At 71.3% G+C, this 15363-nt stretch overlaps 2 protein-coding genes across 3 annotated transcripts; one reads left to right on the forward strand and one right to left on the reverse strand.

The window, feature by feature from the left end:
• Positions 1–514: 514 nt before the first annotated feature.
• On the reverse strand, positions 515–3483 carry MIP (major intrinsic protein of lens fiber). 2 transcript variants are annotated; one of them, XM_032094018.1, is made up of 5 exons: positions 2743–3483; positions 1718–2038; positions 1495–1647; positions 1339–1419; positions 515–903 (listed from the first exon to the last, which is right to left on the reverse strand). In XM_032094018.1, exons 1-5 carry the CDS (start codon positions 2755–2757, stop codon positions 694–696), a joined length of 780 nt encoding a protein of 259 aa, XP_031949909.1. In that variant the 5' UTR covers positions 2758–3483; the 3' UTR covers positions 515–693. The 2 variants fall into 2 exon arrangements, with proteins under 2 accessions (XP_031949909.1, XP_031949910.1); XM_032094019.1 differs by lacking the exon at positions 1495–1647.
• A 3207-nt stretch (positions 3484–6690) lies between these two features.
• On the forward strand, positions 6691–13036 carry RBMS2 (RNA binding motif single stranded interacting protein 2). Its single transcript, XM_032094249.1, is given in 13 exon segments — positions 6691–7055; positions 8123–8190; positions 8192–8272; positions 8373–8431; positions 8519–8855; positions 9502–9581; positions 9676–9785; positions 9869–9915; positions 10000–10093; positions 10202–10249; positions 12228–12335; positions 12420–12497; positions 12598–13036. Coding segments are annotated over 13 exon segments (1257 nt in total). The 5' UTR covers positions 6691–6989; the 3' UTR covers positions 12679–13036.
• Positions 13037–15363: the final 2327 nt, after the last annotated feature.

Below are 15363 nucleotides of genomic sequence, written 5' to 3' on the forward strand. Positions count from 1 at the left end.
AGGTGCCCTCAGTGGGGTTTGGGGGACACCCCCCTGCTCGGGGCCAGCGCTGCCACACCTCCCACCCCCCAAATGTTTTGGGGACACTTTGCGGCAACCCCGATGGGAGCCGCCCCCACCCCGCGGGAGGGGTCCTGGGTGGGCCCCGCTGGGGGCCGCGGGGTGTGTCCCCCCCCCACCCCACCCCGGTGCTGTTGTCTGCGGGAGGGTTTATTCAGCCCGGCTTAGCGGGCGCTGAGTCCCCGGCCGGGGGGATTAGGGCTCGGCCCGGCCATTGGCGCCCGCCGGAATCTGCCGGGGCTGCAGAGGCCACCACAAAGGGCTTTGCTGCGCTCAGCTCCCCGGCACGGGACGGGCTGACGGGGGGTCCCGGCCCCCGCCCTCGCCGGGGGGCCGCGGAGAGGGGGCACCCGCCCGCCCGCAGCCCCGGGGCCGCGGTGCCGCCGCACTCCGAGGGCGCAGGACGGTGGTCGAGACTCCCCCCGGCCCCTCACAGCGTCACTCCGCACCCACCTGCGACCCCAACACACCTTTAATCCACCCACGGGGGGAGAGGACAGTAAAAGGGGAAGGGACACGGACCCCCCTCCCCATCTGTGGGGTGCCCCACGGAAGGTTCTGGCGGTGGCGAGGAACCGGTGTCAGGGTGTGGAGGATCGGGGGGCTGGGGTGGAGTGGGGGGTCCGGGGGGGCTCAGGCAGTGCCCGGTTCCCGCTGCTCAGCTGGGGAGGCCGAGGGGTCGTGGGCCACTGAGGAAGGGGACAGGCTGGGGGTCTCCACCAGAGCCACGTCCCGGCAGGCGAGGCAGGCACCCAGCTTCTCCCGGGAGGCTCCGGGCGCCAGGACAAACTCGTAGGAGAGCCCGGCCAGCACGGCGCCCAGCACTGGCCCCAGCCAGTACACCTGGGGGGGCACAGAGTGTTGGGGTGTGCCAGGGATGGGGGGATGCAGGGGTGGGGGGGACAGGGAACCCCCACCCCAGCGATGGGGACTGAGCAGAGGAACCTGCCCCAGGGACGAGGAGCCGTGGGAAGGGGGGGTCACATGTTTGGGGTAGGGGGACAGGGGTGGGTCCATCCCAAGGATGGGGACGAGGCAGGGCCTGTCCCAAGGATGGGAATGTGGGGACACACCTGTCCTGCGATGGGGACGCCAGGAGGGCCCAGGCTGGGGACGCAGCTGATGTTGACCTGTCCCAGGGGGACCCACCCAAGGGAAGGGAAGACCAGGACCCGCCGTCCTGGGGTGGGGATGGCACCACAGCGGTCACACGCTGCAGCTGGGGGACCCACCCTTACTTGGGGACTCTGGGGGGGCCCGGGGGTGCCCCCAACTCACCCAATGGTCATCCCAGACACCGGTGACGATGGCTGGCCCCAGTGAGCGCGCAGGGTTCATGCTGCCCCCGGAGAATGGTCCCTGTTGGAGACAGGGGGGTCAGGGGCTGGTGGGGTGGGGACCCCCTGGGCAGGTGGGACAAGAGGGATTCCTTACTGCAGCCAGGGCACCGGCTGCCACGGCGCTGCCCAGGGCCAGCCCGGCCTGCGGGGCCGCGTGCTCAGCGGCGGCGAAGGCGGCCAGCGCCAGCTGGAAGGTGGCAAAGGTCTCCCAGGCCAGCGCCGTCCCCGCCGTCCCCACCGCGCTCACCTGCGGGAGGGACACTTGTCCAGTGCCACGGGACAGGGACAGGGACGGGGACAGGGATGAGGGCACTCACCCTGGTGACGAGGCCGGTGTCGTCCGGCAGTGCTGCGCGGGCAGCAGCAGAGGCCAGCGTGGCCCCTGCGCACTGGGCCAGGACCCCCGCAGCCCCGCGCAGGGCGCTCGTCTTGCGGGTGCACAGCAGCGCCAGCGTCAGCGCGGGGTTGGCCTGGGGCCCCCCGAGGGTACAGACGAGCCCCCCGGCTGCCAACCCCCCGGCCAGAGCCGGAGCCAGTGGCCCCGGGGCTGCGGAAGCCCCCAGGACCACCCCCACGAAGATGAGGGTCGCTGCCACCTCCGCCAGCACCCCCCGCCAGAAGTGGCCGCTGCACAGCTCCTGGGGGGACAGCGGGGCCGGAGGTCACCCCGCGGGCACAGCCAGGAGTGGGTGGCACAGAGAGGGGGTGACGTGGGACGGGGGGCCTTGCGGATGGGGTGTCTCAGGAATGGGGTGCCATGGCAACAGGATGCTCCAGTGATGGGGTACCACGGTGATGGGGTACCACGGTGGTGGTGGGGGTCCCTTGGTGATGGGGTATCCTGGTGGTGGGGTGCCCTGGCAACAGGATGCCCCAGTTTTTGGGTACCCACGGGGATGGGGTAGCTCAGAGATGGGGTACCCGGGGGATGGGACCCCTCAGCACCTGGGTCCCACACTGGGGGGTGCTGGGGCGATGGGGTACCTCAGCGATGGGGTGCCACGGTAACAGGATCCCCTAGGTACCATGGGGAGGGGGTACCTCGGGGATGGGACCCCTCAGTCAGTCCCTGGGCACTGTGGTGACAGGATGACCTGGCAATGGGGCCATGGGGGGGTCACAGGGACGAAGGTGGGGGCAGGAGCCACAACAGGGCTGGGGGCCACGGTGAGGGGCACACAGAGACCCCCGTGCCAGGGCTACGGGCTGGGCACTGAGGTGACAGCCTTGGGGAGTCCCCATGAGTTAGGGGCTGCTAACCCACCCCCCCTGGCAGGGAGGGACCCCGGGGTGGTAGCTTTGGGGTGGCTAGGGGGGGTCGGGGCCGCTCGCAGGGTCTTACCTCCCTGATGGCCATGGCGCAGCTGTGGGAGAGGGGAACGCGGAGGACAGCCGGGGTGGGGGCACCTCCCACCCCCTGGCACTGCCACCCCTGTCCCTGTCACCCCCCCGCACTGCCACCCCCCCGGCACAGGGCACCCCTGAGGCGCTGAGGGTGGGGTGGGACTTTGGGAGGGGGCTTCGGGGATCCTTGCCTTGGGCTTGGAGCATCCCTGGGTGCCATGGCAACCCCCGGGACCCTTTGGGGTGTTGCCAGGACGACCAGAGATGAAAGGCCGGGATGAAAGGTTGGGGGGAATGAGGGGGGGGTCACACATATGGGATGAGAGCGGGGACAGGGCTGTCCCTGAGGGGGTCAAACACCCGGGATAAGCACAGGGACAGGGTCCTGAGGGGGGCCGAGGGGGTCACACCCATGAGACAAGAGTGGGGACAGGGTGACACGCCTGGGACGAGCACGGGAAACGGGGCTGTTCCCTGTCGGGGGGCGGGGGTGTCACACATCTGTGACAAGAGTGGGGACAGGGTCCCTGGGGGGCAGCGGGAGGGGTGACACACGTGGATTGAGGGTGGGGACAGGGCTGTCCCTGGCAGGGGGACCAGGATGGGTCACACACCTGGGACACGAAAGGGGACAGGGCTGTCCTGGGGGGGTCACACACCCGGGACAAGCTGGGGGACAGGGCTGTCCTGGGGGGGGGTCACACACCCGGGACAAGCTGGGGGACAGGGCTGTCCTGGGGGGGGGTCATACACTCGGGACAAGCTGGGGGACAGGGCTGTCCCGGGGGGGGTCACACACCCGGGACGAGCTGGGGGACAGGGCTGTCCTGGGGGGGGGTCACACACCCGGGACGAGCTGGGGGACAGGGCTGTCCTGGGGGGGGGTCACACACCCGGGACGAGCTGGGGGACAGGGCTGTCCTGGGGGGGGGGGGGTCACACCCGGGACAAGCTGGGGGACAGGGCTGTCCTGGGGGGGGGTCACACACCTGGGACACGAATGGGGACAGGGCTGTCCTGGGGGGGTCACACCCGGGACAAGCTGGGGGACAGGGCTGTCCTGGGGGGGGTCACACACCTGGGACACGAATGGGGACAGGGCTGTCCTGGGGGGGTCACACCCGGGACAAGCTGGGGGACAGGGCTGTCCTGGGGGGGGGGGGGTCACACCCGGGACAAGCTGGGGGACAGGGCTGTCCTGGGGGGGGGTCACACACCCGGGACGAGCTGGGGGACAGGGCTGTCCTGGGGGGGGGGGGGGTCACACCCGGGACAAGCTGGGGGACAGGGCTGTCCTGGGGGGGGGGGGTCACACCCGGGACAAGCTGGGGGACAGGGCTGTCCTGGGGGGGGGGGTCACACCCGGGACAAGCTGGGGGACAGGGCTGTCCTGGGGGGGGGGGTCACACCCGGGACAAGCTGGGGGACAGGGCTGTCCTTGGGGGGGTCACACACTTGGGACACGAATGGGGACAGGGCTGTCCTGGGGGGGTCACACCCGGGACAAGCTGGGGGACAGGGCTGTCCTGGGGGGGGTCACACACCTGGGACACGAATGGGGACAGGGCTGTCCTGGGGGGGGTCACACACCCGGGACAAGCTGGGGGACAGGGCTGTCCTGGGGGGGGTCACACACCCGGGACAAGCTGGGGGACAGGGCTGTCCTGGGGGGGGGTCACACACCCGGGACGAGCTGGGGGACAGGGCTGTCCTGGGGGGGGGGGTCACACACTCGGGACGAGCTGGGGGACAGGGCTGTCCCGGGGGGGGTCACACACCCGGGACGAGCTGGGGGACAGGGCTGTCCTGGGGGGGGGGGGTCACACACCCGGGACGAGCTGGGGGACAGGGCTGTCCTGGGGGGGGGATCACACCCGGGACAAGCTGGGGGACAGGGCTGTCCTGGGGGGGGTCACACACCCGGGACAAGCTGGGGGACAGGGCTGTCCTGGGGGGGGGTCACACCCGGGACAAGCTGGGGGACAGGGCTGTCCTGGGGGGGGTCACACACCCGGGACAAGCTGGGGGACAGGGCTGTCCTGGGGGGGGTCACACACCCGGGACGAGCTCGGGGCCGGGGCTGTCCCCGCCGTGCAGGTCCCCGGGGGGGCAGCGGGAGGGGTCGGGGGTGGGGGCAGCCCCGGTGCCCCCCCGGGCCGTGGCTCTGCCGGCTCAGCAGCGGCCCCGCACGTGGGGTGAGTCAGCGGGCGAAGCCCTGGCTCAGCACGGGGGGGCCCTGGCTCAGCACGGGGGGGGCCCCGGCGCTGCTGAGCCCGGCAAAGCCAGAACAATCCGCGGCCACAAAGGGCTGGGACAGCGCCGGGACACGCGGGGGGACACCGGGGGGGGACAACACTGGGCGGGGGGGATTCTAGGGGGGATATGGGGGGGATGCGGGGGGGGGGGGACACTGGGGAGGGGAGATGAGAGGGGGAACAACGGGGGGACACTCGAGGGGGACACCCCGGGGGTGACACTGGGGGGACATTGCGGGGAGAACACGAGGGGAAGGGACACGGGGGACACGTGGTGGGACATGTGGACGGTCATTGGGGGGGGACACGGGGAGGGGACATTCAGGGGGACACCCAGTGGGACAAAGGGTGGAGAAGGGGGGGGACAGAGGGCTCCCCCAGACCCTGTTCCCGTCCCCCCCGCCCTGTGCTGTCCCGGCCATCCTGCCAGGGTGGGCACAGCTGGGCTGGGACCCCCCCGTTCTGCCCCTGACAGAATATTCCTGCGTTTCTGTGTCACCTCACGGACGCTTTGGGGACCACCAAGACCTACAGACCTCCCAGGTGCCCCCAAGACCCCCTCCTCGTCTTGTAGACCCCTTATCCTACCCCATAGACCCCCCCAGGTGCCCTGTGAACCCCCCCAATCCTGCCCTACAGACCCTCCACGTGCCTCCAGGTAACCCATCCTGCCCCCCAGGACCCCCCCAGGACCCCTCGGTGCTCAGACCCCCTCCAGTGACCTAGGACCCCCCCCAGGAACCCCCAGGTGCCCCCTTCTGCTTCACAGACCTCACCGAGGTGCCCCCAGAACCCCCAATCCTGCCCTATACACCCCCCAGATGCCACATCCTGCACCCAAGGACCCCCCCCCCAGGTCCCCCAGTCCGGCCCTATGGACACTCAGATGACCCCAGGATGCCCCAGAAACCCCCCAGGTGCCCCCAGAATCCTTCCATCCTAGTCCACAGAACCCCCAGCACCCCTCAGTCCTGCCCTGTGGACCCCCAGACCCCGCTAGAAACCTCCATCTCGTCCCACAGACCCCCCAGGTGCCCCCCAAATTCCCCCTTTCCCGACTCCAAGATGGCGGCCCCCAGCCCTGCCTCAGCGGGGGGCGGGGCTCATCTCAGTCACGTGACGGAGGAAAGGCGCCAATATGGCGACGGGCGAGGTGTGGTGTCGGACCACGTGACCAGCGCCTCCAAAATGGCCGCGCCCATGGTGCGGGCGGGGAGGCGGGGCCGAGGCGGTAATGGCGGCGGTGGGCGGTGCTTCACTTAAAGGGGCCGCGCCGCACCGAGGTTGGGGGGGTGGGGTTCCTGACATCCCCCCGGCGCGGACGGGAGGTGGGCTAGGTGGGTGTAGTCCCCCCGGGGGTTCGTGAGAGCGACCCCCCGGTTGACGCCGATGCGGCAGAAGGTGGGTGCGGGGTGTCCCCCCGGTGTCCCCGCTGTGTCGCCCCGGTGTTCCCCCGGTGTCCCGGGCGGTCGGGGGGAGGGTCTCACCGGGGGACGCCTCATTTGTGGGGAGGGGGCAATATCCAGGGTGGCGGGGAGACCCCCAGGGGGTTCGCCGCTGTCGTGGGGTTGGTGGGGGTCACTGGGGGGGTGACACCGGGGGAAGGGGCAGCACCGGGGGGGGGGTGACGGTTGACCCCGGAGTGTGACAGAACAACACCGTGGGGTTACCGGGGAGGACCGGGCAGGACCGGGGGCTACCGGGTGAGGCGGAGGGGGTGCCAGGGCAATACCAGGCGAGGACGGGGAGCACCGGGAGGAGGATGCGACGAGTGACACCGGGGGGGGGTGACGGGGATCACCGGGGGAACAACGGCAGCACCGGGAGGATGGGGGGGGGTGACGGGTGGCCCCGTGGGTGCCACCCGGGGAGGACGGGCGGCACCGGGCGTGGATCGGCGCTAGGACCCGGCGTCGCGGGGCCCGCCCGGATTCCAGGCTGGCTCCCGGTGTGACGTCACGCCCGGTCCCGGCCCCTCGCGCTCGGGAAAATGCTGCTCTCGGTGCCGCCGCGCTCGGGGCTCCCCGCCTTCGCCTACAACAAGGGCGGCAAGAAGGTACCGGGCCGGGGGGCGGCGGCCGGGGGGGTCCGGCCCGGCGGAGGTGGGGGGTGGGGGGGGCGGGTCCGGGGCCGTCCCGGCGGGACAGGCCTGGGGGGGGGGGGGGGGGGGGGGCGGGGAATGGGGTTCTAAGAAGGGGGGACACCCCCCGTGAGAGGCCCCCCCCCCTCCCCCCCGGCCCCACTCGGGAACACGGAGCGGGGACAGCCCCGCGGAGCTCCGGTCATCGCCCCTCTCCGGTCCTCTCCGGTCCCGCGTGTCCGCGCTCCTCCTCCCCCCCCCCCCCCAGCCCGTTCGTGCCTCAGTTTCCCCCCGGTCAGCAGTGCTGGGGGGGGGGGGGGGGGGGGTCACCCCTATCCCCGTGTCCCCCCGGGGGGGACACCCCGAGCTGCAGCAGGGGCGGGGTTTGGGGGGGTACGGGGAGCTGGGGGGGACGTGGGGGACATGGGGTGGCACTTGGGGTGGGAAGCAGGGACACCCCTGTGGGGGTGATGGGGACATCGGGACAAGGGGATGACGGGGACCCTGGACGGGGGGGGGATGACGGGGTCCAGGGGTCCCGGGGTGGGGAAAGATGGGGACGCCCTGAGTGGGATGGTGGGGACCCTCGGGGGAGAGTGGCGGGGTCCGGGGGTCCCGGGGGAGGGAGGAGGGTGGGGACCCCCGGGGGAGGAGGATGGGGGGATGATGGGGACCCCGGGGGGAAATATGGGATCCAGGGGTGAGATAATGGGGGTCGGGGGGGGGGAATGATGGGATCCAGGGGTCCCGGGGGGGTGACGGGGTCTGGGGGGCCGGGGTGCGGGGTGATTCATGTTTTCACGTTGACATCAGCCCGGAGGTTTCCAGCTGCCGCTGCCTCCGGCTCGGGGGTCCCCGGGAATGGCGGGGGGGGGGGGTCTCCGGGGGTGTTTCCCGCAGCCTGGGGGGACCCCCAGGATGGGCAGGGTCTATCCCTGTGCCCCTCCCCGCATCGACGCTGTCTCCCTGGAGGGGAGGGGGGCAGGATTTTGGGGGGCTGCGGTGGGTACTGACCTCCTTTCCCCCCTCCCCATCCCCCCCAGCAGCCCTATGTGCCCCCGGCGCAGCCCCTGGGCCCCCCCAGCCCCAGCCCCGCCGGGGGGGGCCCCGGACCAGCTGAGCAAGACCAACCTCTACATCCGGGGGCTGCACCCCGGCACCACGGACCAGGACCTGGTCAAGCTCTGCCAGCCGTGAGTGGGGCTGGGGTCCCGCTGTCCGCTCCCCCCAGAACCCCCCAGGGAGGGTGGGGGGTCCCGCTGAGCTGTGATTTCCCCTTTTCCCCCACCCCAGCTACGGGAAGATCGTCTCCACCAAAGCCATCCTGGACAAGACAACCAACAAGTGCAAAGGTTAGGGGGCAGCGGGGCTGGAGGGGGGGTCTGGGGGCGGGGGGGGACTCTGAGGGGTCTCTCTCTGACCGCTGCCCCCCTCCCCAGGCTATGGTTTCGTGGATTTTGACAGCCCCACGGCCGCCCAAAAGGCCGTGACAGCGCTGAAGGCCAGCGGGGTGCAGGCGCAGATGGCCAAGGTATGGAGCCCCCTGACCCCCACAGCCCCCCGGGACCCCCACACGGGCCCAGGCAGCCCCCTGACCGCCCCCTGCCCCCCCAAACAGCAACAGGAGCAGGACCCCACCAACCTGTACATCTCGAACCTGCCGCTGGGCGTGGACGAGCAGGAGCTGGAGGCACTGCTGAAGCCCTTTGGGCAGGTGGTCTCCACCCGCATCCTGCGGGACCCCCACGGGGCCAGCCGGGGCGTGGGCTTCGCACGGTACGGGGGGGCCTGGCAGGGCTTGGCTGGGGGGGTGGGGGTGAAAGGGGCAAAGAGTGGGGCTGGGGGGGTTCAGGAGGATGGGGTGGGCTGTGGGGGGCTGCAGGGGCTGGGGGGTACGCAGGGCTGGGGGTGTTCAGGAGGATGGGGTGGGCTGTGGGGGGCTGCAGGGGCTGGGGGGTACGCAGGGCTGGGGGGGTTCAGGAGGATGGGGAGGGCTGGGGGGGCTGCAGGGGCTGGGGGGTTCAGGGGGGTAGAGGCTTGGGGGTCTGCATGGAGCTGGGGGGGCTGCAGGGTCTGGGGGGGTTCAAGAGGATGGGGAGGACTGGGGGGGCTTCACGGAGCTGGGGGGCTGCAGAGGTTGGGGGGTTCAGGGGGGGTAGAGACTTGGGGGGGCTGCAGGGGCTGTGGGGGCCTGGAGGATGGGGAGGGCTGGGGGGGGGGGGCTGCACAGGACTGGGGGGGCTGCAGGGCTGGGGGGCCCATGGGGCTGGGGGGATACAGGGGGGCTGGGAAGGGCTGGGAAGGGCAGGGACTTGGGGGGGCTGCAGAGAACGGGGGGGGCTGCACCAGGCTAGAGAGGGGGGGGCACACAGAGCCGGGGGGGGCCCACCTGTGGCCCCCGGCCCAGCCCCGCTCCCCCCAGGATGGAATCCACGGAGAAGTGCGAGGCCGTCATCACCCACTTCAACGGGAAATTCATCAAAACCCCCCCAGGGGTGCCAGGTGGGCTGGGGGACCCCCGGGGCGGGGGGGTGAGGCATTTTGGGGGTACTGGGGGCCGGCTGGTGGCACTGACAGCCCCCCATTCCCCCCCCAGCCCCCCCAGACCCCCTGCTCTGCAAGTTCGCGGACGGGGGGCAGAAGAAGCGGCAGAGCCAGGGCAAGTTCGTGTCCAACGGCCGAGCCTGGGCCCGGGACGGCGACACGGTGAGGGGGTGGGAGTGACGACTTTTGGGGGGGCTTTGGTGGTGCTGGGGGGCAGCGCTGACCCTTTCCCCCCCTTTCCCCAGGGCACCGTGACCTTGGCCTACGACCCCGCGACGGCGCTGCAGAACGGGTGGGTGCCCCAGGGCCCCCCCGGCCCCGGCAGGGCGGGGGCTGCTGGCCACGGCCCCCCCAGCCCTGACCCCCCGCCCCGCAGGTTCTACCCGGCGCCTTACGGGCTGGCCCCCGGCCGGATGCTGCCTCCCGCCGCCCTGGCCCCCTACCTCCCCTCCCCAGTGTCGTCCTACCAGGTACAGGGGGTTCGGGGGGTCCTGGGAGGGGGGGTCCCCACCTGAGAGAGGGGGTGGGGTGCTCGGGGGAGCCCCCCAGGTGCTCCCACCTGGTGCCACCACCCGCAGGTCCATGGCCCCACCTGGATGCACCAGTCCTACCTCGTGCAGCCCACGGTGAGCCACGCCCGGTGCCACGCCCGGTGCCACGCCCGGTGCCACGCCCTGAGGGGTGGAGGGGTGTCGGGAGCCCCGCTTGGATCTGCCCCGCCCCGATGGGGGGAGGGGATGCTGGATCCCCACCCCTGCCACACCCACTCTTGCCCCACCCCCTGCAGCCAAGCCCCTCCCACTTTGCCACACCCACCTCAGACAAGCCCCGCCCATTGGTGGCACAGCCTCGCTCGGGGGGTCCCTGGGCCCTGTCCCATGTCCCCTCCCCGTGGGTGCAAAGCCCCCATGTCCCCCATGTCCCCCAGGGTCCCCAGTATCCCTGGTGTCCCCCATGGAGCCACCATCATGTCCCCAGTGTCCCCAGTGTCCCCAATGTCCCCTATGACCACCCAGTGTCCCCATGTCCCCCAGTGTCCCCCAGTGTCCCCCATGTCCCCCAATGTCCCCCAGTGTCCTCCAGTGTCCCCTGTGTCCCCCATGTCCTCCAGTGTCCTAATGTCCCCCATGTCCCATGCCCCGTGTGTCCCCACAGCCCCGGTGCCTATGTGCCCTCCCCGTTTGTCTCCCGTTTGTCCCCATGACCTCGGTCCCCATGTCCCTGCTCCCTGTGTCCCCTCTGTGTCCCCATGGCCCTGGTCCCCATGTCCCTGCTCCCTGTGTCCCCTCTGTGTCCCCATGGCCCTGGTCCCCATGTCCCTGCTCCCTGTGTCCCCTCTGTGTCCCCATGGCCCTGGTCCCAGTGTCCCCCACCCTCGTGTCCTCTGCGTGTCCCAATGGCGCCGTTGTTCCTCCTCCACGTCCCACATGCGTCACCACGGCCCCAGTGCCTGTGTCCCCCCTCCCTGTGTCCCCGGGATGTCCCCAGAGCCCCAACCCCCCTTGTGTCCCCGGTGTCCCCCCCACCCCCTGTTCCTCTCTTGTGTCCCCAGTGTGTCCTGGTGTCCTCCCCCATGTCCCCCTGTGACCCCAGTCCCTATGTGCCATCACGCCATCCCCTTGTGTCCCCTTATGTCCCCCTTTGTGTCCCCTCTGCCCTGTCTTTGTGTCCCCCTGCCGTATGTCCCTCTCTCTGTGTCTCTCATGTCCCCCATGACCCCAATCCTTGCATCCGCTGTGTGGCCCCACAACCCCAATCCCTTTGTGTCCCCTCTGTGTCCCCACAGCCCCTGTCCCTGTATCCCCCTCCATTGCCCCCCATGGCCCTCCCGTGTCCCCAAGGCCCTGTCCCCGTGTCCCTGCCACATCCCCAATCTACCCACACCCCCCTTTGGTCTCCGCTGTGTCCCCATGGCCCCTGTCCCTGTGTCCCCTCCATGTGCCCCCAGTGTCCCCATGGCCGCAGTCCCTGTGCCCCCCGTGTCCATCTGTGTCCCCATGGTCCCCCTTGGTCCCCTCTGTGTCCCCAAGGCCCTGTCCCCGTGTCCCTGCCATGTCCCCAATCTCCCCATGGCCCCCCGGTCTCCCCTGTGTCCCCACGGCCCTGTCCCTGTGTCCCCCCCATGTCCCCATGGCCCCTGTCCCCATGTCCCCCCCCATGTCCCCAATCTACCCATGCCCCCCTTTGGTCTCCCGTGTGTCCCCATGGCCACGGTCCCTGTGCCCCCCCCATGTCTGTCCATGTCCCCATGTCCTCCCCATGTCCCCAATCTCTCCATGGCCCCCCCAGTCTCCCCTGTGTCCCCATGGCCCCAGTCCCAGTGTCCCCCCCCGTGTCCCCCCCGTGTACCCAGGGCCCCTGTCCCCATGTCCCCCCCATGTCCCCAATCTCCCCATGACCCCCCGGTCTCCCCTGTGTCCCCATGGCCCCAGTCCCAGTGTCCTCCCCGTGTCCCCCCCCATGTTCCCCCCGTGTACCCAGGGCCCCTGTCCCCATGTCCCCCCCATGTCCCCAGTCTCCCCATGGCCCCCCGGTCTCCCCTGTGTCCCCATGGCCCCAGTCCCAGTGTCCCCCCCGTGTCCCCCCGCTGACCGTTCCGTGCAGGGCGCGGTGCTGGCCCCCGCCGTGGACCACGCCGTCCCCCTCCAGCCCTCCGTGGTGGCCCCCCTGGCCCAGCAGCTCGGCCACCTCTCACTGGGCAGCGCCGGCACGGTAAGACCCCCCCGAGACCCCCCCTCAAAACCCCCCTGACCCTTTCCCGGCCCCCCCTGACCCCCTCCCCGGTGCTGTCCCCAGTACGTCCCCGCTGCCGCCGCCGTCCCCGGAGCCTTCATCCCGCCGTACCCGCCGGTGCCAGCGGCGCTCCCGCTGGAGGTGAGTGCGGTGGGGGGGTCTGGGAGGGGGTCTGGGGGTGGGGGGGGGAAGCAGGATTTAGGGGTGCAGGGTTTGGGGGTCCATTAACCCCTCCCCGCAGGACGGCGGAGCCACCCCGACCCACGGCCCCATCGAGTCGCCGTCCGAGCCCGGCGCCTTCCCCTACCCCTACCCCAAGTAGCGGCGGGGGGGGCCCGGCCCGAGGGACCCTCCCACATCCCCCGGGAGGGGCTGCGCCGGGACCCCCGCCCGGCCCGAGGGACCCCGAACCCACCGGGAGGGGCCGCGCCGAGACCCCCGCCCGGTGCCCCCCACCCCCCAACCGCGGCCACCGAGCCCCGGGCGGGGGTCCCTGAGCCCGGCCTGGGGTGGTGGGGGGGTCCCGGCGCTGGGTTGGGGGGGGGGTTCCGCTGCCCCCCCATCCCGCCCCGTTCCACCCCCACCTCCCCGCTCTCGGAGGGCTTTTCTTCCTCCCGCGTTTTCTAAAAAACTCAAAAAGGAAAAAAACCGCGGAAAAAAGGCAAAAAAAAAAAAAAAAATGGCAAAAAAAGGCCAAAAAAAAAAAAAAAAGGCAAAAGCCGCTGCGCGCCGCCCCGGGGGGGGCCGGGGGTCCCGGCCGCCCCCCCCCCTTCGTGCTTCCAGGGCCCGCGGCCCCCGCCGGCCCCGGTGCCCCCCGTGCCTTCTGCTGCCCGGTGCCCCCGGCTCGGGGTGCGGGGTGGGGGGGGCCATGGAGGACCCCCCCCCACCCCCAGATCTCCGGGCACCAGCCCCCCCGCAGGGCCGGGGGTGCTGCCCTCCCCCCCCCCCCCACCCCCCCCCAGCCATCCCTGCCCCGGGGGGGTCGGTCAAGTGCAATAACCCCCCCCAAACCCCGCCCCCCCCCCCAAGCTTCGACGGGCGCCCCGAGGGTCAACCAGGCACTTTAGAGCCCCCGCGCCCCCCCCGGGGGGACCCCGGCCCCCCCCTCCAGCCCCCCCTGCTGCCCCCCCCGCCCAGCGACAATCAGGGGGTCCCGCGGGGGCGGCTCTTGCAACCAAAGATTGGGCGGGGGGGGGGGGGGGGGTCCCGGGGGGGCGCTGAGCAGCCCCGGCCCCCCCCCCCCCCCCCGCAGGCTTCGCACCCCCTCCCACCGGGGGTCTGTCTGTCCGTCCGTCCGTCCCTCCCCGCAGTGGGGTGGGGGGGGGGCAGCCCCCTAAGCCCCCCCCCCCCTCAATTTGCTTCCAGCTCCGGGGCCGGCCGTGCCCCCCCCCCTTCCAGCTCTACCCAGGGGCCTCCCGGTTCTTCCAACAACCCCCCCCCCCCCGCCCCAGCGCAGGGGGGGTCCCCAGAGGGGTCCCCAAGACCCCCCCCCCCCCCCCCCCCCCCCGCCACACATCTACCTCACCCCACAGCTCGGTGGGCGCCCAGCCCCGCTTTGGGGGTGTCGGGGGGGGGGGGCTTCAACCCTTCGCCCCCCCCCCCTTCTCCCCCAGGGGTGACGCCCCCCCCCCCCAAGGTTTCCAGCCATCACCCACCTCCCCCCGTTGCTGCTACAGCCCGGCCCCCCCCGCTCCGGGCACGGCCCCTTTGGTCAGGGGGGCAGCGGCCCCCCCAAGGAAGGAGCCAAAGAGGGAGACCCCAACCCCCCCCGCCCCCCCCCGTGCTGAGCCCGCTGCTGGTTTGGATGGGGGGGGAGGGGAGGAGGAGGGGCTGAGATTTGGGGTCCCATCGGCCCTTTTGGGGTGGGGTGGAAGGGGGGGCGGGGCTCGAGCTGCCGAGGAGAAGCCGAGACCCCCCCTCCAGCCCCTCCCCCCTCCGCCCCGCGGCCCCCCCCCCCGCCCCGGCCCCCCCTTTAATTTATACGTAGCGCATTTTGTACAGGTTTTTAAGTTGCTTTTTTTTAAAAATCTCGAGAGGTTTCTAGTTTTGTATTTTCTTCTTCCTCCTGCTTCCGCGCTCGCCCCCCCCTCCCGACCCCCCCTCCTCGCGGCCCCCACCTCCCTCCCGACCCCCGCGACCCCCCCCCCCTCAAAACCCTCCCCCCTTCGAGGTTGGTTTTTTGTTTTTGGGTTTTGTTTTTTTTTTTTAAATAAAAAAACGGCAAGAAAAGGAAAAATGTTTCTGGCATGAGAAAGGGGCCCCCCAAATCCCCCCCCCCCCCAATTCAAGGGTCCCCACAGCCCCCCTGATAACCAAACCCCCTCCCCAAATAGCTCAGGGGTCCCATCCCCACCCCCCATTGCCCACCCCCCACCCCCCTCAATTTAGGGCATCCTCACATCACCCACACCCCCTCCCCACAGCCCCCCATCATCCAGGACCCCCCCCCCCTCAGCAATTCCCCCTGGGGAAGGGTCTCCACTCCCCCCAGTCCCCCCGGTTTCCCCCCCCAGTACCCCCCCAGCTCAGGGGTCCCCAAACCCCCCCCCCGGCAGCCCCCCATCACCCAGGACCCCCCCTCAGCTCCCCCCCAATCACCCAGGACCCCCCCAAACCCCCCCATCAAGGGTCCCCACTCCACTCCCCATCACCCAGGACCCCCCCTCAGCTCCCCCCCACACTTGGGGGTCCCCACTCCCCCCATCACCCCCCCACCACCCAGACCTGCCCCCCAGCTCAGGGGTCCCCAAATCCCCCCCTGCAGCCCCCCATCACCCAGGACCCCTCCCCCCAAACCCCCATCAAGGGTCCCCACTCCCCCCATCACCCCCCCACCACCCAGACCCCCCCCCCCCAGCTCAGGGGTCCCCAAATCCCCCCCTGCAGCCCCCCAATCACCCAGGACCCCCCCAAACCCCCCCATCAAGGGTCCCCACTCCCCCCATCACCCAGGACCCCCCCCTCAGCTCCCCCCCAATCACCCAGGACCCCCCCAAACCCCCCCATC

The sequence above is a fragment of the Corvus moneduloides genome, chromosome 30 (genome assembly GCF_009650955.1).
Source record: "Corvus moneduloides isolate bCorMon1 chromosome 30, bCorMon1.pri, whole genome shotgun sequence".
NCBI classification, from domain to species: Eukaryota; Metazoa; Chordata; class Aves; order Passeriformes; family Corvidae; genus Corvus; species Corvus moneduloides.

What these genes read in the sequence shown, in the direction of transcription:
- MIP (XM_032094018.1), bottom strand. An exon ending in ACACCGGCCTCGTCACCAGG is followed by an intron (nt 1,648 to 1,717) that starts GTGAGTGCCCTC and finishes TCCCTCCCGCAG; the next exon opens with GTGAGCGCGGTGGGGACGGC. An exon ending in GTGTCTGGGATGACCATTGG is followed by an intron (nt 904 to 1,338) that starts GTGAGTTGGGGG and finishes GTGCCCCCCCAG; the next exon opens with GTGTACTGGCTGGGGCCAGT.